Source organism: Eurosta solidaginis, chromosome 3, assembly GCF_040869045.1.
Source record: "Eurosta solidaginis isolate ZX-2024a chromosome 3, ASM4086904v1, whole genome shotgun sequence".
NCBI classification, from domain to species: domain Eukaryota; kingdom Metazoa; phylum Arthropoda; class Insecta; order Diptera; family Tephritidae; genus Eurosta; species Eurosta solidaginis.
Window position 1 is genome coordinate 194,076,066 of NC_090321.1, and position 23,459 is coordinate 194,099,524.

The window sequence follows — 23,459 nt, forward strand, 5'->3', positions numbered from 1 at the left end:
AATGGTGATTTCTTTTCTACACGAAAATGTCGCCACTTTCAGGGGCAAACATTTTTGAGATTCTCACTTCGCCCTGTGAAATTGTAGTAACTAAAAATGTTCAGTGCCACCCTGCATGACATGAAAAGAACAAAAATTGTAACCCTGTCACGTAGTCAGTTGTTTCTTCATGCCAAATAAACAAAAACTTTCGCAAATTATATTTATTCAAATAAAATTCATTTTAGTATACTGTTTTTAGTATACTGTGTGTGTTTATCAATTTAATTCATCAGCTGGTTGACAGAGCTGTTCTCTGCACCGTCAATGGCAGCGAGGGCAAGTAATGTTGCATTTTTGGCCATTTTTAGGGGTAGGTTGTTGAAAAAAGATAATGATGCCCTCTATTGAGGCTACACTGATTTTACAACAGAACACAACTTTTTGAAAAGTTGACGTGAGGCGACATTTTCGTGTAGAAAAGAAATCACCATAAGTTTTATTTTTGAATTTTTCTGAAATTTTTCAACTCTTACCACTTTTTGTATGTCACCCTGTTGCACTAGCACCCTGTGTTTTCAAATAAGTTCGAACCATTAGCGTCCAGGCTCAATTTAAATCTTTAATCTTGATATCTAGATTAGTTCAAATGTTATGATTTTTTAACAGAAAAATCTTAAAAGGCACCATAGTGCGGCGTTAAGGATGCTTTGATATATGTATATTAACCTGGGTCGATTTGAATGGACGAAAGTTAACCGATATCGCGCCATCGATTTTTCGATAGGATTTGGGCTCAGGAAAAAAAAGTTCCACTACGCATTCCCAAAAAAAATAATTTTCGAGCCTGCAAAAAAAAATGACAAAAGGATAAATTTTTCGACCAAAACACTCCCCAAACCCCAAAAAATATTTTTTTTCTTCAAAAAACTGTTGTAAAAACGTTGGCGATAACAGATTTTTGAAAAAAATATTTTTGGGTTTTGGGGAGTGTTTTGGTCGAAAAATTTACCCTTTCGTCATTTTTTTTTGCAGGCTCGAAAATTATTTTTTTGGAAATGCGTAGTGGAACTTTTTTTCCTGAGCCCAAATCCTATCGAAAAATCAATGGCGCGATATCGGTTAATAAATCGACCCAGTCTAATGTATATAGCATATATGGTCCTAACGATGATTCGGAAATATTGCAAAAAAGTCTTTAACAATGTGTATTTAGAATTATAATATTAGGCCGTTTCGATGTTTTTTTTTCAAACTAAAAAATTTCAAAGTGGCTATTTGCCGGCAAAAAAAATATATCCCAGTTCTCAAATTTACGCAAATTTCGCAATTTCCCTCGAAAAGCTGTTCCAGTCCGAACAAATTGAGGAAACTTATCGATTTAAAATTGAGTAGCATGTGAACTGAAAGTAGTTAAAATAAAATTTAAAACGGTTGCTAGTTTCGATTTGATAATTTTGTTTACGTCCAGAATGAAGATTACGAGAAAAAACATCAAAAAAAACAAATTTAATTAATGTTTGAAAATGCTTGTTCTAAATTTTCCTGTAGCGGTCCACGTCACGATTTATGCTTATTAAGGCAAACTTGCGCCATACATGGAAAAACACTTTCGTTTGGGATCAATGACAAATTGAACTTTGCCAACTTTATCAAAACTACTTATGATGTAAAAGTTTCATTTGGATGTGTACCTCCTGGAATATGAGCCTTTAATTGAATATTAAGTAGGTTGACGAAGTTTTTTTTCGATATGAAGGAATGTTCCCAAAATAAAGTGCACACTTCTGGAAAGTTTGGGAAGATTCTATTCTTTTTAATTCATCGTTCATGCGTTATTTTATAGAATTCTGCGGTTGAACTGAAGAAATGTGCAGAGACCAAATTAGGTCAAAATAAAGCTTACATAATGTGCTGCAATAGAAAGGCGCCAGACGTTACTAAAACCCTTCTCGTTTCTTGTTTCTTAAATTTAGTACCTCTGATACAAATTGTTTGCAAATAGGCGCTTGTCACCAAACTTTGCTATTTAAATTGCCGACACTGGAATGTATACAATCACATCCGTTGCTTTAATGTAAAACCTGAACTAGATAACAAATTTTCTTCTATTATAACGTTAAGTTTGACTAATATCAATAATTATCTAAAAGTGTGCAATTTCGGAACAGTCCTTATATAACACTGCCACTTTTATATTGTAGCAATGCTTCTCGCTTTAACTCTGTCTTCAGTTTAGAAAATTTATTCTTAATAAGGTCACCCTTATGTGAATGTTTTTTATATAGCCTTCGCTGGTCTTTTCAATTCAAAAAGAAAAACATTTATTTTTCCTCCAGGTTTACCCAACGTTTCCCCAAACTCCTTGGCATTCACAGGGGTTAAATCTTTTATTTGCACCGAAAAAAATGATAGAACAAAATTTATTTTAACATATTTTCTCACTATAACAAAAATTTTGACAAAGCAAGTCCAAGTTTCCACTCGTCATTCAGCAGACTTCATATGCTTTGCCCGTTCCAATTTGTCGGAAAAATAAAAAGCAGCACACCACAAATCGGGAGAGAAGTTTGGCCTTAAACTCAATAGACATTCTTTGGTTTGCAAAAAAAGTTAACAGATAATTTTAAAGTAATAATTAATAAATAAATATTGACCTTAAATAACACACGATTGAGTGGTCTAATTTATTTTTATTAAAATGTGCAAAAATTGTCAGTAAATTTTAAATCGAATCGTCCATTTATTTTGAAGTAAAAAAACTAACTGTTTTTTTTTACAAAACGGTCTAATGTTAATACATACCAAATCAATATTGGTTTATTTTTCTTCCAGTAATAAGTAGACATATCGGCGATAATAAGTAGGTAGACAATAATGTAAATTTACAAATATATTCCTTGTCACTGTGCTACAAGCAACAAAAAAAGACGATCCCATATCAGCTCATGAGTAAACTTAAGTGAGTGATTTGTGCATTCTACCCAACCAAGGTTTTTTGTAATAGTTTAGGAGGTAAAGCTAGGATGAACTGGCCGGTCAATAAAGACCTTACATAGACTGATTGTGTTCATAGTGTTACCAGAATTTGTTTGACGACCAAATATTAAAAACCTCAAATTGGTACCAGGACTTATGTTATAAAACAACTCTGTCCTCTTGGCGAATACTAAAAGTCTTCTAGGACCTAGCTTAATCGCGATCTGGCAACTCTGCCGCCCTTAATAGCTGGAGCCTTGACCTGGCGAGCGAAGGACATGAATACAAGACGTGCTCAACCATATTTTCCTGCAGCTCGCACTTCCTTCAGGAGACAAATTTCTGTAACAATATTTTTTAATTTGAAAATTAACGTTTGAGATTTTAGAAAAATTTTTTTCCAACTTGAGATCGAACAAAAATGTTTGTTGGGTAGTAAAAAAGAAATCAATGCAATAACCCGTTTATATTTTACTTTAATAATAGCCGTGTTTTTTTACATGTACGCCAGTGGCGTAGTGAGGTTTTCTTGCGCCCTGGGACCTTGCCCCATCCTTGATCGTAAATATGACAAAAGCAGTTATAATTTGCTGAATGAACGTTCGCAGCTAGCAATTGATACTGAGAAAGTCAAGAGTATTTGATAGGACTTCAAGTATTTGATAGGACTCGCAGGTTTGGAAAAACATCTTCTCCATATGAGATTATAAAAGTAAGTAATTCAACGGAGTTTTAGGTTCAATTTATATTCTACTGCGAAGTAATATTTTGCAGTCACACACTTCGATAAAAAGTTCTGTTCCATCGAAATCTGTATTATAAAATTCACCCAAGTTCTTGTTTAACAAATTTCCAACGTCTAAGAGAAATCCAAATTTAAAATGAAGGTCATTTAGTCGTGTAAATCTTGTACGTATATCTTGTTGGAGACGATCGAGAACACTTTTCATAACGCGAGGCATTTCACATTCTGCGGAAAGACCAACATCTCAAGCCGATTCTCCGAGCATTTTGCGGCGCCTTCTTACTCGTTTTACTATATCAGTATCCCATTTTTCACAAAGAGACTTCGCTTTTTCTTTTGCTTCTTCACAGAGATTGTCTCGAATTTCAGATAGTTCAGTCGATAATGATTTAAGATCATGATACGCTTCCCTAAAATTCATCCCCGGATCTTGTAATCTGAGCTACACACGATCAATCCTCCTTAGGATTTCATACCAGAAATGAACTAATGTTACGAAATTAAGTATATTTTGCAACAAAATTGTAGCTTCGCCTCTGGTGTCACTTGTGGTGTAGTGTCCTCTGCTAATTATTCTACTACATTCTTTAGCCCATCGACAATAATGCTAACCGCTTGTATTATGACGCTTCATCGTGTTTCAGATTCGCGTTTGACAGTTTTTGTTAAAACATTTTTTAATAATTCCCATCGTAACGTGGAACGTGAGAAAAAAAAGATATATGCTTTCGATTATTCCACAACCTGTCGCAAGTGTTCCGCATATATGCATGCATTTTTAGTATAGAAAATCCAGAAATCAGTTATAATAAAAATATAAATTATCCAGGAAGTTTTGCTTTGCGGACCATTTGCCGCCCCCTGTGAGTAGCGCCCAAGGCAAGATGCCCCCGTTGCAAGTCGCTCATCATATCTGTCTAATATATGGCTCGGAGTCACGGACGGTGTTGAGAAAATGTGAAATGGCCCGTGGAGTGTTCGAGAGAAAAGTTCTCCGTAAGATTTATGGTCCTGTCCCCGATACCGAATGTAACGACGAGCTCTATCAACTTTTCACAGATAATGAAGATAGCGCTAGGAATAAAAGCCCAATAGCTTCGCTGCCTAAGTCCGGTTATAAGAAGGGACGAAGACGCTCCGGCCCAGAAGGTATTTTTATCGACATCTGCATTTGGAAGCAGGGGAAGGGGAGACCTACATACACTGAGTTGGTGGAGGCAGGTGAAGAAAGACTTAAAACACTTTAAGTTCTTAATTGGCGCGAGTTATCGCTCGAAAACCTCGAAAACTTTTTCGCAAAAATTCAAAAACTTGAGAAGTTAATGCGAAAAACTTCTATAAACATTTTAAATTTAGTTTTCTTTGTACTGTGTCTTCGCACACGCCATTGTTTTTAACTCAAATAAACAGTAACAACGCTTTTAAACTAAAAAACATATTACAATATTACAAATCTAAAATATTCTTGTTGTCGAAACTCAAGTTTAGGTTTTTCAGAAAACTAACCAAATTTTTTACATTGGAAAATATTAAGCCTGCTACGTTCATAGAAATGCCCTTCACTCCAATGTTTCTCAACTTGTTCTCAAGTTAAAATTAACATTATATGTGAGGCATATACTTATCAGTAAACGAGAAGACGGATGCGTAGCCCATTAGAGTGAGAGTAGCCATAGAGCTCACGTAGCGTGCACCCGTACCCGAAGTAATGATAAACGCGGTCCGGTACGAGGATTTGCGCGGGCCGTGGGAGGTTAGGTTTTATTGGGTAGGCTTTCATGGAAGAAGGGAGTGCTACACTCGGAGAGTATCGCAGTGAGGCTTAAATATCCCGGTCAGTGCATAAAGCATTTCCTCCTTCCACGAAACAAAAAAAAAAAATTTACATTTGAGAAAACGTTGGGAAAAAGTTCTTAAACATAAACGTAAAGTATAAAACGAGACGTCTTGAATTGAAGCATTTTGGTTTGAATTTTCGTTCAGAAAATTTCCATTTTTAAACTTAAAACAATAAATAAATAATAGGCCGAGCTTCTTCTTCCAATTCGCGTCGTGCTCCTTTTTTTAATTTTCCCACACATTGGCGGGACGGGACTTACTTGTTTTATCCCGACTCCGAACGGCATCTGCAAGGCAGATGAGTTTTCACTGAGAGCTTTTCATGGCAGAAATACACTCGGAGGGTGTCGAGGGCGACCCCGCTTAGAAAAATTGTCTTCCAATTGAAAAAACTTGTTTCTAAAATTGTTGATGTTGCTTTGCCCGGGGGCGTTACCCCAGGATCTTCGGTGTGGCGGGCGGAACACGCTACCATCACACCACGGCGGCTTGTGGACTAAAATTTAAACCCAAATATCTTAAAATTTGGGTTTATCCTCTCATAATTTACATATAATAAAGGCAAACAAGTTTATAAACACGGTACGCGTTAAACTTTTTGTGCAAATCAATACGAGAATTAAAAAATGTTCTCGAACGTTTTAGAATTTTCATTCTGATCTTTATTGGGTTGAAGAACGACCGGAACAAAGCGGAATCGAAATATTATTCTCAAATGAATCTTCAACTCAATCTGAAAACTGTCGTTTGAAGCAAGTATGTGGAAAGTTCAAGTCGCAAACGATAAACAGCCTTATAAATCAAAATAAGAATAAGCATTTACTCCAAGCTTTGAGGTTTTTTTTCTGCTGTTGATTGGGAAGAAACTTGTTTATGGGTAATTAGCTGTATGGACGAGTCGAAGGTTATTAAGTTTGCATTAAAATATTCAAAAATTTTATGAACACAATCGAATTATGGAGTTTTTTGACGCTGTGTTTAGCATTTTTTTTCGAGCGATTTAAATATTTTAGGTATAGAGTAGAAAGCCAATTTATATTTTGAACTTATATTCTCATTGGTGAATTACAATATTTAATTTAGTAATTTAACCCTGTGCTTTATGTGCTTTGAGCAAGCGGCTGGCGGGCTTAAACCAGGGTTTTACGTTTACAGAAACCTCCAAATCATAGGCATGGATTTCGAAGTTGGAAATTGAAATATTACGCTTTATAAAATTTTTGAAAACTGGTTCGATTATGCCTTCTACTGCGGAAAAGTCAATATTTCAATATTTGGTATATTAAAATACTATATAAGGATGGGAGATATGTTTTGTAAATGTAAGCAATTAAATTTTAGTGCAGGACATCCTCTGCAAGCTTGATTGTTTAGAACAAAGATATACATATTTCATAAATTATTATTATTTAATTCATTGTGAGTTGGGCGTGAAAGCGAATCAATCCCATCAATCGGTATACAAGAAGCATTGATTGAATACAAAATTAATTATTTTTAAATATATGTAACGATCTTCTGATAATTTAATCGCCGTAGTCGTTCCGTATCGTGTTTATAAAGAAATATACCAACATACATAGAAATGCACTTATTTTTATTGTCATCTCACACATTTGTATAAAAAATTCTCTCGTTACATGGACATATATATGTATGCTTTTTTCTCGCATACTGGTGTTCATAAGCATACATATATTTACATACACCCAAAAAATTTTTTTAAACTTGAGGGGCTATTAAAAAGATGTGACTTAATTTTCGTCCCAGAAATGGGTTTCGAACTTAAGAAAAAAAAAATTTTAGAAACAAGTTTTTTTAATTAGAAGAACATTTTTCTAAGCGGGTGGCCCCTCAGCAGTGTTTTGGAAGCACTCCGAGTGTATTTCTGTCATGAAAAGCTCTCAGTGAAAACTCATCTGCCTTGCAGATGCGATTCGCAGTCGGCATAAACAAAAGTAGGTCGTGCCCCGCCAATTTGTAGGAAATATCAAGAGGGGCAAGACGCAATTTGGAAGAGAAGCTCGGCCTAAAATCTCTTCGGAGGTTATCACAGTACATTTCATTATTTTATAAAAATAAAATAAAGTTAAATAAAATAAAACAAAATAAAATAAATAAATTAAAATAAAATAGAATAAATGAAATAATACGAAACCAAATTAAATTAAATAAGATGAAACTAAATTAAATCAAATATATAAAGAAAAATAGCAAAAAATTTAAGAAAACGAAAATAAAAAAATGAAAATAATAGAACACAAAATAAAAAAGTTAAAATAGAATAGAATAAAATTATGTAAAATAACATAAAACAAAACTAAATAAACTATTATAAAAGTAAACAAATTAATAAAAAAAAAATAAAAATAAAACAAAATAAATAAAATTTAAATAAATTAAATTAAAAAAAAAAAATATATAAAATAAAAATTGAATTAAAATATATAAAAATAAAATATAATGAAATAAAATGAGGTAATATAAAATAAATAAAATAAAGACAAATAAAATATAATTTTTGATTTCTGATGGCCTTGTTTATTTAAAAAATATAGGGTTTTGTGAGCTCGAGGCCTTGCTTTGAATAAAACACTATGTTAACAACTTCCCTGTCCCCATACAAAGCGCTTTGAGAATGCCCCACGCCCATTATTTTTTTGTATTGCTTAATTGAACCATATAAATATATATTATAAAATATTATTTTTATAAATAATTTGACATATATTTACCTTATTTTGGCTATTTTATTTTGTGAGTCAAATGTGACTCCTGAACGGAGCAAAAACAATTTTGTTTACCACGTTCAATGAGTCACCTGTGAACATATAGGGCCATAAGACCACGTTTAATAACGGTAAATTGATATATAAATTTCAAAAGCGTGTATTGGTGTGCTTTTTTGTTTAATTGAAGTTAGAAGTATATACCAAAATTGAAGAAAATGAGAAAAAGGTATCAGAAAAAAATTTCGAAATGTTCTTTCATTTTCCTAAAGTTTAGGTCTTTTGATATACGCTCACATAGAATTCACAAATATATAACGTCACGTTCATACCAAGAAAGCGTCTTTAAATTGTATAAATAAATGAGTCACACGTGACTCATGAACTTATTTCAATACGCTCTTGTGAGTCGCATGTGACTCATTGGACAGGGAAGTTGTTAATATTCATACATTTATTTGGTCGATATTTCGACTGATCGACTCGATCAGGCATTTCCATGCAATCTTGAAAATGACTTCAGATTGAAGTCGAAATATCGACCAAATAAATGTATGAATATTAACATAGTGTTTTATTCAAATCAAGGCCTCGAGCTCACAAAACCTTAAATTTTTCGAAAAATAAAAAAATATAAACAATAAAATAAAACTACTATAAATAAGCTAATATACCGAATTCGCCAATAATGGGATTCCATAACATTCCTTCATGTAAAAGAAAAGTACACTTTAAAGTTTATCTGTCGCCTAAATTAATTTTTTGTGAACAAAAAGCGTCTATAAATAAATAAATGAGAGGCGTGATAACATCCGAAGAGATTTAAGGCCGAGCTTCTCTTCCAATTTGCGTAGTGCTCCTTTTAATTTTTCCTAGAAATTGGCGGGACGGGACCTACTTGTTTTATGCCGACTCCGAACGACATCTGCAAAGCAGATAAGTTTTCACTGAGGCTTTTCACGGCAGAAATACACTGGGAGTGCTTACCAAACACTGCCGAGGGGCGACCCCGCTTAGAAAAATTGTCCTCGAAATGGAAAAACGTGTTTCTAAAATTTTGATGTTGCTTTGGGGGGCGTGAACCCACGGTCTTCGGTGTGGTAGGCGGAGCACACTATCACTACACCACGGTGGCCGGCTTATAATAATTCGTCATGTAAGCCTTATTTTATGTGGACAAAAAGTCTATAGATAACCTTATCTATCAGATAAACCTTATGCCTGATGACATAAGTACAAAAAAATAAGGAGTATTATAAGGAATACGCCAAACAACTAATATTCGGTATAGATATAAGACCTGATGTCATAAGCCTTTTAGCCAAATGAAATAAGCTTTATATAAGGTTAACATCTGTTTACTGTGTACATACACACAAGCATTACTAGCAACTTCACATGCGATTTTTTTTCGTAATAACTGCCACAATGAAGTTTTGCTAGTATCAGAGTAATATCGGCTTGAAACGGATGCGTGTGTGCGGCACTTAAAACAGTGCAAGCGGAGATGATCAGTAGTAGCTTGAATTTGTAAATACAATAAACAATCTATGGGATTGATAGAAAGTGTAACAATGTACCATAAATCTATGTAGATATGTACTTAAGCACAAATGTCTACAAATAATTCGACAAAACTTGTGACGAACCAGCGAAGCGTAAATGCAAAAGGCGGTTCTATTCTAAATTTTTTTTCGAAATATTGGGTTAAAACATTCATTAAACAATTCATTCATTCAAAGCGGAACTTCAACTCGGATCAAGCACATCTATTTCGGACCTAAACGCATAAAATTTAGTGACAGTTACCCAAAGTTATTAAAAAACAAGTCTGGAAGCGCAGGCAATTAAATAAATTTTAAATAAATATTTATAGTGTTTGTTATTACAGTTATATTATGTACCAGCTGGGAATAAAAAAAGATTTGTGAAAGTTTGAATTAAAATTATGTGTTTATAATTGTGTTAACATTTTTTTTATGAAACAAATTATAATACAATTGTTGAAACAATATTACAAAAATGGTTGAGAAGGCGGCGAGCACGCTTGTGGCACGCATAAAACAGTTGCAATGGGGAAACATCTTCTATATGTATTATATAGAACCGATTGTTTTTACTTTGGTTTTTGCTCATAGTCTTTCAGGTAAAAAACGTGAAATAGCCGAATAGTTTTATTGAAAATAATTGTATTATTAGTTAATATAAATCACGAGTGTGTACTAACTGCTAGTCTGTCATCAGCATGGCTTTAGAAAACTCCATAGCACCACCACCGCGCTAAATGCCATTAGCACCCATATAAATTGCGGTTTAAATCAAACCCCCCACCATAGAACAGTACTGGTTGCGCTAGACTTATCTGGGTGGTCGGCAGGCATCGGTGCAATTTAGAAACAAAACATCAAAACCAAGAAGAATTGAACAAGGAGTGCCACATTATGGTGTCCTATCACTACTTTTGTTTAACTTCTACATATCAAAGCTACCTTCGCCACCAGAGGGAGTTACTATCATTTCCTACGCCGATGACTGCACAATAATGGCCACAGGCCCAGGCCCACAGATCGATGAGCTTTGAAAAAGAATAAACGGCTACCTCCCTGATTTCTCCAGTTTTTTCGCCTCGTGAAACCTGGCATTATCACCGAATAAATCCTCCGCGACCTTATTTACAACATGGACGTCCCAAATGTCGACCATTTTGAACATCCACGTCGATGGCACTACGCTACCGACTGTCCTACACCCCAACCTCTTAGGTGTGACGTTTGATCAGTATCTACATTTTGGTGAGCATGCTACGCGTCCCCTATATGGTCGCCAAGCCTAAAAACTACTCACTGGAAGAAGATACAGGCCTGCCAAAATACTGCTCTCAGAACGGCCACGGGCTGTCTTCTTATGTCCCCAGAATACCATCAACATAATGAGGCGAGAATACTCTCCATCAGTGAGAGAAATAAGATGCTAACCACACAGTTCCTGTTGAATACCCAAACACGTGGGCATCCCAACAGACATCTGATTGATGAGCCAACACCGCTCAGGGGCGGAGTCATCTCCGTAAGCATTATGAGGAAATACGACACCTGAGAACTCAGCCGTATGAAGCCAAAAAACACAAGCAGGTCCTCAGTGAACTCCACAAACAGACGTCGGAGCTTTATGCCATGAACTGCCCGGTGAATCCAGTACTCAAAGAACAGTACCCAAAAGTTGCTGAAGAGGAACGCATAATCCCCAGGGAAACGCGAGTCACTCTAGCTCAACTTCGATCTGGATACTGCAACAGGTTAAACTGTTGCCTACCCAGAATCAACCCCGACATACAAAATGTATGCCCCGCTTGCAATGTGTCCCACATGACACCAACCATCTCTTTAATTGTAATGTGGAACCAACGCCTGTAACACCCCTCTCATTATGGTCCACCCCTGTTGAAAGAGCAAGTTTCCTTGAACTTCCGTTAGAGGATATTGATGACAATTTGTGATCGGTCGCACCTATCGGATGGGGCGAAGCACTGTTACAACAACAACAACAGTCTGTACTAACGATAATTTGATTAATAAACGAGAAGGCGTGACTTGAAAAAGAAAACACTTTTTATTGAATACATGGTTTGAAGTTTGAGAGTAAATTTTAAACCATTAATCGATTTGAGCATTTTGCCAAGGAATTCAAGGGGTTGTGTGGCGCAACCCTCTCAAGGGGTTACCAGCCCAATATATAGCTTCTCCAACCCAATTGTCAACCTCACCTACCCGCGGCGAATCCTGTTTCATTAACAGACGAGGCTCTGATGACCCCAAGCTCCTCATGGAACTAGGGGGTGGGGAGGGAGGGATGGCCTTGAAGGTTTAATGTGTCCATATAAATCGTTCCCGAGATGGTCGGGCTAGTACCTTAATGGTGCTTTGTTACCGAAACGTACCGGATTTATATCCGGCAAAGGACCATCAACACCGATAAAACTCCCAAAAGCCTTCGGGGAGTGTCTTTATTGTTAATACAACAACAAGAACAGCATTTTTCCACTATTCTTTTATTTTAAATAGAAACATCTCAATTTACTACTACGTCTTTTAATTTTACTTGGTTAGGTAGTATTCATACCAAAGCTAGGGAAACCCGAGAAACTGCCCTTGTCGTAACCACCAATTGGCCTCAATTCGTTTCTCCTAAAGAGTACGGAAAAAAATTTGCATCAGTATATTAGGGCTGTCAACGTAAAGAAACCCCTCTAAGTAGGGCTCAATTTGCCTATTAGTCAGAAAAGTCCATAGAGATGGCTATTCATAGCTTCACGGAAAAAATTTAAAAGGCTTTGGAGTATAAAAATATAGCCTTCTGCGCCTTTATTGACATGTCAGGGGATTTCGAACCCCACGACACATCAAGCAATTGAACAAACCATGATTGGCCAATGATCATTTGCTGGTGATATAGAGAAAAAATCTTTAGCTGGCACGGACAACTGAGACAATTATGGCCACTAGGGGATGCCCTCAGGGGGGTGAACTATGTCCCCTATTGTGGATCCTAGTCATAGATGGCCTCCTTGACTTACTGAAATTCATTGGACTTGGCACGCAAGGGTATGTAGGTGACTTTCTTTTCTGAAAAAAGTGTTACGCTTTTAATAGGATGCGCACGGTTTGTAAATCTATTTTGTTCTATTTTAAAAGCAGGCAACACCTTTACGGGGTGTTTCGTTCTTTTGTAAAAATTGTTGCCTGCTGGCAACGCGAAAGCGTTACACTTTTATCCTGCATATAATGACGGTGTGGCAGTGTAAGCCTGCTAAATCAGTGATCGGAACAATTTATTTTCGTAACTTCACAAATTTTTAGCGAAGAAAATTGAAATAGAAAAGAAAACGATATTAGTAATCTCCATCGGGAGCTGGCATCTATGGGCCGAATTTCAAGAAATCGATACCAATTGGATGCTGCCCCAAATTTTTTTCAAGCAGACATCTATCCAATAGAAGTTTGCGTTAGATAATGTCTGCGAAGGGGCTTGTCCTCGCGCAGTATCCGTATTATGTCAGCCTTAAGTGCCTTGCGGTCTTACACAATTCCTTCTAAGCTAGCGGACATGAGGGTAATGTACAGGCAGACTATATAGCCAGGTAGGGTACTTGCCAGCATTTTATGGTACAGAGCCCTTCTTTAAACTCATAAAGCCACACACTAGGGAAACCATAAGTTACTTGGAAACAAAGCAGTTCAGACAACACTGGATGGAAAACCGAAAACCGAGCCAAATTATTTACACTCCCAGCAACGAGAGTATCAGCCAAACCCATTAATCTAAGCAGATAGGACCTACGAATTCCCACTGTATACTATACCCGACACTGCATTCTACCATATTACCTTCAATATACCCGAGACACAAATCTCTCGCTTTTGCGTGCGTTGCTCTGACAAGGAAGATACTCTCACATCTCGGTGCTGTGACTCTTACATACAGTAATATACTGAAAGGTCAAGCACAATAGATCCAAATAATGGTAGCAGTGTATCGAGGCTCATTAATAATAATAATTTTGTGTTAAAATCTACTAAGATGTATATGTTTCGAAGTAGAACTACGCGATAGCATTTTGAAAGATAACTGGTTGGGTTTTTGTTTGGCAACAACTGATATTGACCGAAATTCGGCACGTTCTTAAAAAAGCGTTCTCTGCTCCCTTTTCGGATCTGTCCATATTCGATTCTTATTTTATTACCAAACATGTTCGTTTTTTTTATACTCAGCTGAGCAGAGCTCACAGAGAGAATTTTGTTCGCATAACGGTACCCCGTAACGGCATAAACTAATCGAGATAGATATAGACTTCTATATATCAAAATGATCTGGGCGAAAAAAGAAATTCAATTAGCCATGTTTGTCCGTCCGTCTGTCCGTGAACACATAACTTGAGTAAATTTTGAGGTATCTTAATGAAATTTGGTATATAAGTTCCTGGGCACTCATCTCAGATAGCAATTTAAAATGAACGAAATCGGACTATAACCACGCCCACTTTTTCGATATCGAGAATTTCGAATAACCGTAAAAGTGCGATAATTCATTACCAAAGACGGATAAAGCGATGAAACTTAGCAGGTGAGTTGACCTTATGACGCAGCATAGAAAATTAGTAAAATTTTAGACAATGGGCGTGGCACCGCCCACTTTTAATAGGAGGTAATTTACAAGTTTTGCAAGCTGTAATTTGGCAGTCGTTGAAGATATCATGATGAAATTTGGCAGGATCGTTACTCCTATTACTGTTTGTGTTCTAAATAAAATTTAGCAAAATCGGATGACGAACACGCCCAATTTAAATTTAAAAAAATTTTAAAAGTAAAATTTTAACAAAAAATTTGATATCTTTACAGTATATAAGTAAATTATGTCAACATTCAACTCCAGTAATGATATGGTGCAACAAAATACAAAGATAAAAGAAATTTTTAAAATGGGCGTGGCTCCTCCCTTTTTCATTTAATTTGTCTAGAAAACGTTTAATGTCATAAGTCGAACAAAAATTCAACAATCCCTGTATAATTTGATAACGGCATAGCTTCTATGACGATAACTGTTTTTTGTGAAAATGGGTGAATTCGGTTGAAGCCACGCCCAGTTTTTATACACAGTCGACCGTCTATCCTTCCGCTAGGCCGTTAACACAATAACTTGAGCAAACATCGATATATCTTTACTAAATTTGGTTCACGTACTTATCTGAACTCACTTTATCTTGGTACTAAAAATGGGCGAAATCCAACTATGACTACGCCCACTTTTTCGCTATCGAAAATTTCAAAAAATTAATTATGTTAATAAAAAATGAGCTTAAAGGCCATGGTTAAATAAAACACAATGTTTAAAATTTCATTAGTTTTTTTAATTTGTCAATATTTCGGCTTCAGTCTGAAGCCACCTTCAGGAACTTGTGGTTATTCTTGATCGACGGCCTTTAAGCGCATAAGGCTATAAAAATTACCAAAAAATTAATTAATTAAAAAAATGCCATAATTCTATACCAAATACGAAAAAAGGGATGAAACATTGCGATTGGATTGGTTTGTTGACGCAAAATATAACTTTAGAAAAAACTTTGTAAAATGGGTGTGACACCTAAAATATTAAGTAGAAGAAAATGAAAAAGTTCTGCAGGGCGATATCAAAAGCCCTTGGAATCGTGGCAGGAATACTGTTCGTGGTATTACATATATAAATAAATTAGCGGTACCCGACAGATGGTGTTCTGGGTCACCCTGATCCATATTTTGGTCGATATCTCGAAAACACCTTCACATATACAACTAAGGCCCACTCGCTTTTAATACCCTCATTAATACCTTTAATTTGATACCCATATCGTACAAGTCACCCCTGGTCCACCTTTATGGCGATTTCTCGAAAATGCGTCCACCTATAGAACTATGGCCCCCTCCCTTTTAAAATACTCTTTAATACCTTCCATTTGATACACATGTCATAAAAACACGTTCAAGGGTTACCCTAGGCTCATTTTCCTACATGGTGATTTTACCATATTTTGTCTCCAAAGCTCTCAGCTGAGTATGTAATGTTCGGTTACACCCGAACTTAGCCTTCCTTATTTGTTAATTTATGCGCTTTTCTCCCTCAGGTACTATACTGCGAAATCAGATCATATATCAGGCCTGCACAACGGTATTTAACTATAATGAAAGCATTTGCCAAGAGTTGGGCACAAAAAATGTCAGTGAACAAGCAACGGTATGTAACAGTAACTCTCTCTAATAACAACAATAAACAATAAAAATTCTTACAAATGAAACTAACGCTTACATAGTTATAAAAAAAAATAAATAAATAAATTAAAATATGTTTTTAGTTATATTTATTACATCTGATTTGTGTTATTTCGATTTTTTTATGCACTAGAAAATTGAAACCGAAGTGCAGCCATACGTTGCAAATCTGTTTATGTTACGAACTTTGTTGGAAAGCATTGTACCGGCTTTGTGTGGTGTTTTTATTGGCTCATGGTCGGACCATTATGGACGTAAACCATTGTTAATCATTTCAATGATAGGTACGAATTGTATTAATTATAATGACACACAAAATTTCTGGTTTTTGCTTATATTTATTTAATGAACATATAAACATACGCAAATTTCTTTTTGCGCATTTCTATATACCAATTTCAACAGGTTTCTCGTTTACCTACATCATTGCTGCTGTCATATGTGAAATAGCCATCTACCAGCCCGTGAATCCATGGTATTATGTTTTGGCTGTTGTACCACACTCTATTCTAGGTGGTAACTGCGTTTTTTCAGTGGCTGCTTTTTGTTTCATATCTGATGTTACGGACACTAAGACTAGGCCCTACAGGTTGGTTATACTATTATGGAATGTGATTCATAAGTATACAAATGTGTGTTTAATTGACTTTTTAAAACAGGGATATTGTACTTGCAGCTTAAGTAAGCGGTTTGATAAAAAAAAAAAAAAAAATAAATAAAGCTTACCTCTCTAAGAACAAAGTTATAAAATTATATATATTGTAACGAATTTTGCGAAATTCCGCTTATTTGAAACCTTCTGCTAACGTTCGAATCGCTAAACTCTTGAATAAATCACTTAATATCAATATTCACTATTGCAAACTGTTCTTTATTTAGGTTACTTTGGGAGTAGTTCTTCACAATTATACTTCACAACCAATAGCGTGCTTAAATCAAAACTGATTAGTTATTACTCAGCTTCTGCTGCTTTTATACAATCGGTTTCCTCGTTCACCCATTTCTCCTAAGGTCTAGTAAATTCGCGAACAGTTGTATCTCATGCTGGGTGAGTTACCAGCTATATACATGTATATCTGTAGTCCACAGCTCTCCCATAGCCATAGGCGTGTGTATGTGTGAGTAACTACATCGGCTGATGACTACATAGTCGTGTGTGTGAGATATCTCTTCTTCGCCTTCTACATGCTTTATTGTTGTTGTGCACTTATTTAGTAGCAGCTTAGTGATGCTAATGTTCGTAACAATATGTAGGTCTAAAAAAACACTAAAAATTCATTTGAAAATTTTATCAGTTATTTTGTTCTTTTTGTATTATTGATATAAATTAAAACCAAGTTTATATAAATCAATTTCAAAAATGTTTTCGGAAAAATTCGAAAACTTTGACGCATACTTTATTCGAAAACCTCGATGAGCATTTCCAAATTTTTATTAAGAATTTTAGGAAACTTTTTGAGGCATGCTGCTCAAGACATGAACTCTTACAAAATTCACATTGATTTTGGACAAATTTTTATTCGAAGAGTGTTCTTAGTTTGAGTATTCGAAATTTGTTTAAAGTGTACGCTTTTTTTGTTTGAATCACCTTAAGTAAAAAGAAGAAAGTAACTGGTAAAAGTTACAAAAATAATTTTAGCTGCTATTTTTAAATCGGAAGTGTATGTATAATCTACGCAGAAGTGATATCTTTCAACTAATTACTAAATTTCGTTCCTATTTCAATACTACGATTATATGTTTTGAATTTTGTTCACATCTTTTAAGAGTTAAAATAAATTAAGAAAACTAAATTTTTTTAAAATCTTTAGTCAAAACCCCGAAAACACGTAAAATTCTAACAAATTGTGACTTTTGTATTTGGGCAATTTACAAGGCCTCCTATTCGTCGAATGTGCTAAATTTTAATCCAGGTTTAAATTGGACGACATTGAAATAACTGAAAACATAACACTTTAATAAGACACTTTTGCAAATTTGCCCAATTGAGATATAATCCCGTAATACTTCCAATATAATCCCAAAAACAAACCAGAAAAAGTTCCGGAAACTGTACTGAAATAGTGTGTTGCTACTAAGGATATATGTAGATAGTCCGAAAATAATAACAAAACAATCTCGAAAATATGCTGTGATAGTTCCGAAATGCCCTTGAAAACAATCGCGTTCTATTTTAACGATCAAACTGTTTCGAAGAAGTTTCTAAATGATCCTTAAACAATTCTCATACATTTCAGAACTATTCCCGAAAGTATCACGAAATCCTTTTCTGTGTGTGTGCTAACTCCTTTACTCTGGCATAACTCATTTTGTTAAAAAATTTCAAATAGGTGACAAGCTCGCCAGAACATCCTAACTAGCCACATAGAAATAAAAAGGCTTAGCATATAGAGCGTTACCTAAATATAAATTTGCAACCAAATCGGTCAAGCTGTTCCCGAGATAATAGCGGATATGCGGAGGATTATAAATAAAAAGCTTAGCGGCAGACATTTTTGTAGATAGCAAAGGATACACAAATATGTGAGAACTTGAAAAAGTGGACCTAAATGAGTAATTTAAAACGTTTAAATTGGCCTCATTCGCATTTCGCTTAACATTCGACTGCCAGGACATCACTCCAGGCGATCAAATGAGTCATTAAGGAAATGCTATTTGTATGAGGAAATGCATAGCATTTGAGTTGTTTACTCAAAATTAGATGTTTGATGCAGTGTAAATGTAGCATAAGTTTAAAACAGAAAGGTTTTAAGTTTAGAAAACTTATACTGTAGTTTAAACTCGCACCAAAAAAAATTGTTTTAACTCAATTCTTATTTTACTTTCTTCCTTTAGAATGATATTCATGGAAGCATTCTTTTTCATTGGCCTGATGGGTGGTTCATTGCTCTCAAGTTTCGTTTACGCTGCCACTGGTGCAACAACAACTTTCATGATATCTGGTTTGTTAATGTGCGGCGCCACAATATTCATAATCATTTATGTGCCAGAAAGTTTACATTACAATAGAAACCAAGAGATTCTCGCCGCGACGAATATAAAAGAAAAACAAATAGAAAATATACCAATAGATACATTAAGTAAATCTGTAGATGGCAAAGAAAAACGTAGAAGTGAACTTGTAATAGACGAAAATGGCAAAGTAGTTGAAATAACAATGGGTTTGGATGGCAAGATCTCACTGGAACAAGAAAATGAAGCGAACAAAAATTTAAGCAACTGTGAAAAGGCCAAGGTACCAGAAAAACAAAAGGCAGGTGCGATTGAGACGGGAAAATCTAAGAAAGCAGGACTCTTTAGTTATATTCATGTTAAAGATATGTTGGTGACTTGTTTCAAGGATCGTCCATACTATGATCGCAGCATTATTTGGCTTGTAACTGGGACAATGTTTTTATCGATATTTGTACTTGGTTAGTTGAATTCAATGTCTATGTATTTAATACTGTAATTGACAAATAATTTACAGCTGTTTTCAAATATTTATTAATACAACTTCATTTTTTTTTTGCAGATGGCGCAATGACGGTCTTTTATTTGTTTGTGCGCGAAAAATTCCAATGGTCTGTTCGTGATTTCACGTTTTACGAAACAGTTAGTCATATGGTGCCAATGTTGGGTGCCCTAATTGGTTTTCTCATATTGAGAAAGGTAAGAACGAAAATAGAAAAAAGTTGCTTTCAATTTAAGGGCTAATTAAACTTCCTTAACCCTAACGCCATAGTCGTAACCATATCCATATCCATAAAGCTGGAGACATTGGTGCTTTATCGGTAACCGTATCGGTAACCTTATAACAGCTGATTCGACCAACCTTATGGGAATCAATGCAATCGATTATTGGTGCCGCTAAAGTCGTAACCGTATCGTAGCCAACCAATTGGTTTTTGGTTTACCGTCGTAACGATAAACAGCTGATTACGTTAGGGATACGACTACAGCGATTCGACATACGGCACCAATGAATCCCGCTTAACCATCTCCCATGTGATCGTTTAATGGTGCCTTAACCTAAAAATCGTGAAAATTTCATAAAAATGGAGAAAAACAAAAAAATACAAACATATTCCACAGAAAATAAGCCTCTTAGTCATAACGTATCCAAAACAATGAATAAAATCTACAAAAAGTTATTAAATTCACCAAATCAAATATTTTTAGGTTATGGATATGGCTAGAAACCAAAAACCAATTGGTTGGCTATGGTATGGTTATGGCGTTAGCGTTATAGTATGGCATCATTAATCGATTACATTGATTTCCATAAGGTAGGTTCGATCAGCTGTTTTATCTGGTTATGGTTTTATGGTTATAAGTCACCATTAATTCTCCCTTTAAGATCTGTAACTTAGCGTTCAGTAGCGCCTAAAGCTAGACTTTAACACAGCGGCACGCCAAAACATAGCCCCAGCTGGGCAACAAACAGAAAACACTCCCTGAGTAAGCATCAGCTAAGTATCAACAGCAAATTCACACAAATGAAACAGGCAATCCAGCAATGCAAATTATCACTTTACAAATATAGGGTACCCGAAAGTAACGAAACAAAAAGAGTCAATACCAATATCACTAGCTGAACGATAAGTTTTCTTTTTAACTCAGAGATAACCTGGCATAGGGCGTAAAAAAGGTAACTTGCCGTTCTGCAAGTGGGCCGTAGGCCCTCTCAGACCTGAAGGTTCGAGGAGTCAAAAAATGTTGCTCCCGGTAGGCGGGCTTATACCAGAGCGTACGGAATTCATATCCGGCAAAGGACTGACTAAATTAACTGCTCGTTAAAAAAAAGACGCAGGCCTGAAAAGTCTAGCCCCTTTTAGAGGCGATTAGCTGAAAGAATTTGTTAGGAAAATATAGGAGCTCGTCGAATGTTACTAAACTGCTACGGGGTTAAGCTCTCAAATGATACCGCATCCACAATGAACCGTGATCTAACCTATCTGGAGGGGCAATCCGGCAACGTAATCAACTAGACAGAGAAAAGGCCAAGTACTATCCTTTTTCTCTCAACCTCGATATCAATTCCTGCTTTCCTTTACTATAGGAATTGATTTATATTAAACTTTAATAATGTTTGCTACTTTTACGTATGTACATATGTAAAAAAAAATTAATCTTTAATTTTTTTCAACTTTATTATCTTTCCTCGCAGGTTTTCAGCATGTCCGTTGTAACGCTTGCGCTCCTGGCGTTCTTTAGCGACATCCTGAGTAGCATCGTTAGAGGCGTCGCATATGAGCCTTGGCATTTGTATTTGGCTGTTGGTTTGGGCGCCTTTAAATCGGTTGGCGGACCAATGTGTCGTACAATTGTCTCGAATATAGTGCCGGCAACAGATTTGGGTAAGATATAAATGTAACAATGGTAAATTCAGCTGTGTATATGAAAATCGCCTTAAAAATTGTTTAAAATATTTTTATTAGCTATTTTTTAAAATTATTTCGTTTGGTTAATTTTAGAAAAATGTGAATGAATTGTATAACGGAAATCCTGGGAAAAAAGTTTTCTAAAATCAAATGGCTGGACTTTAAATCGATTTTTCTACAAACTGTATATAAGTTTCTAAAAATACTAAACCTTTTTTTTAAGTTTTATAAATATTTTTAAACGCCTTTTGAAACTGCGCTTTGTGGGGCCTTTGTTCCTCTGGTGATCTCATAAACATCATATTCGTACCTTTAAAAAAGAACCAACAAAGGCGCTTTCATGATGAAAATTTTTCATGTAATTATTCATTGTTCTTGGGAAAATCTTTGTACAAAGAATAGAAACGAAAACTTTGCGCCTTGAAGTATGCAATGTATTTTCTGTTCAAACAGGCATTGCTGGATTGTTAGTTTAGTAGATTTTCAATCAATGATACACCTTTGTAGGAAGCAAAAGGTCTTGGTATACGGACTTAACTATTCCGGGGGCAACCTTAGTCAAATTCCTTGGGCAACATTTTTATAAAACAGGTTAGCTCCTAGTGACTTTCTCACAAAAGAGATCTACAATTAGAAATAATTGCATATTTCAAGGCGCAAATATTTTTCTATTCCTCTGTCATCCGTAGTACAAGGAATTCCTCCAAGAGCAACCTTTCATTTATTCGGACCTCCAAAAAAAAGGACTGCAAATGCCTCTTAATAATACACGTAAAGGGTTAATTAAAAAAAAAATAATGTACTGAGATATGTATTTTTAAAACAGTCTAAAATTTTCTGAGAGGGAGCATTTTCGAGACCGACGACCGACAGTCTATCCGCTCGATATTTTCAATCTACATTTATGTATATATAATTTTTTTGTATATATATTTTCAGGCAAAATATTTTCTATTAAAAATGTCTTGCAATCCATTGCTCCCTTTATGGCGGCACCCCTCTACACCGTTATCTATAAGGAATCACTAAAAACATTTCCTGGTCTATTCAACATTGTAAGTGCTGCGCTATATTCAATTGCCTTCATTTTTCTGATGTGAGTAAATATAAATAAGCCGAAATCGGACTTTGAGTATAATTTTAATATTTTGTTTGTTGCTTTGCTTTCTTTCAGCATTGTATTACGGTTCAAATATTCCTACAAAGAGCATTATGCGTCAATATTGAAATAATGCAGCTATTAACCTCGGACTACCTCTATGTTACATACATAATGTGATATTTGTTAGAATTAAGATTAATGTCTTTTTGAATAAATGTACTGACTATAAGAAAACTTGAATGGAGGAATGAATTTTATTCTTCTTTCAGTTTTTGTAACGATAAGGAGACCCCCGAAGGTTTTGGGGACTTTTATCATTGCTGATAGTCCTTTGTTGTTGTTGTTGTAGCGATAGCGTTACTCCCCGAAGGCTTTGGGGAGTGTTATCGATGTGATGGTCCTTTGCCAGATACAGATCCGGTACGCTCCGGTAACACATCACCATTAAGGTGCTAGCCCGACCATCTCAGGAACGATTTATATTGCCACATTAAACCTTCAGGCCATCCCTCCCTCCCCACCACCAAGTTCCATGAGGAGCTTGGGATCGCCAGAGCCTCGTCTGTTAGTGAAACAGGATTCGCCGCGGATAGGTGAGGTTGACAATTAGGTTTGGAGAAACTATATATTGCACTGGCAACCTGAAGGGTTGCGCTACACAGCCCCTTTAATCTGGTATTTTTGTCGCCTCTTACGACAGGCATACCTACCGGGGGTATATTCTGACCCTCTTACCCGCTGGGGGTGATGGTCCTTTGTCGGATATTTATCTGGTACGCTCCGGAAAATAGCACCACTAAGGTGGTTGACAATAGCGGAGATGATTGATTCAACCATGTTGAATCTTCTTTACGAAGAGCTTGGGGTCAACAGAGCCTCGCCTTCTTAATAAACAGGATTCGCCACGGGTAGTTGAGGTTTACA

General features: G+C 35.6%; 1 protein-coding gene across 5 annotated transcripts in view; it reads left to right on the forward strand.

Moving 5' to 3' along the window:
- LOC137244834 (probable peptidoglycan muropeptide transporter SLC46) overlaps positions 1-22,775 on the forward strand; it is a 68,656-nt gene extending 45,881 nt beyond the window's left edge. For 3 of the 5 annotated variants that reach the window (XM_067774430.1, XM_067774431.1, XM_067774434.1), the window contains 8 exons: positions 15,926-16,035; positions 16,204-16,354; positions 16,476-16,659; positions 18,906-19,483; positions 19,585-19,721; positions 21,220-21,409; positions 22,373-22,529; positions 22,608-22,775. In XM_067774430.1, the coding sequence (XP_067630531.1) occupies positions 15,926-16,035; positions 16,204-16,354; positions 16,476-16,659; positions 18,906-19,483; positions 19,585-19,721; positions 21,220-21,409; positions 22,373-22,529; positions 22,608-22,665 (1,565 nt within the window). In that variant the 3' untranslated portion in view covers positions 22,666-22,775. Of the gene's footprint in view, positions 1-9,639; positions 10,418-15,925; positions 16,036-16,203; positions 16,355-16,475; positions 16,660-18,905; positions 19,484-19,584; positions 19,722-21,219; positions 21,410-22,372; positions 22,530-22,607 lie in introns of those variants that run through there. The other 2 variants (XM_067774433.1, XM_067774432.1) reach the window with 2 other exon arrangements.
- Positions 22,776-23,459: the final 684 nt, after the last annotated feature.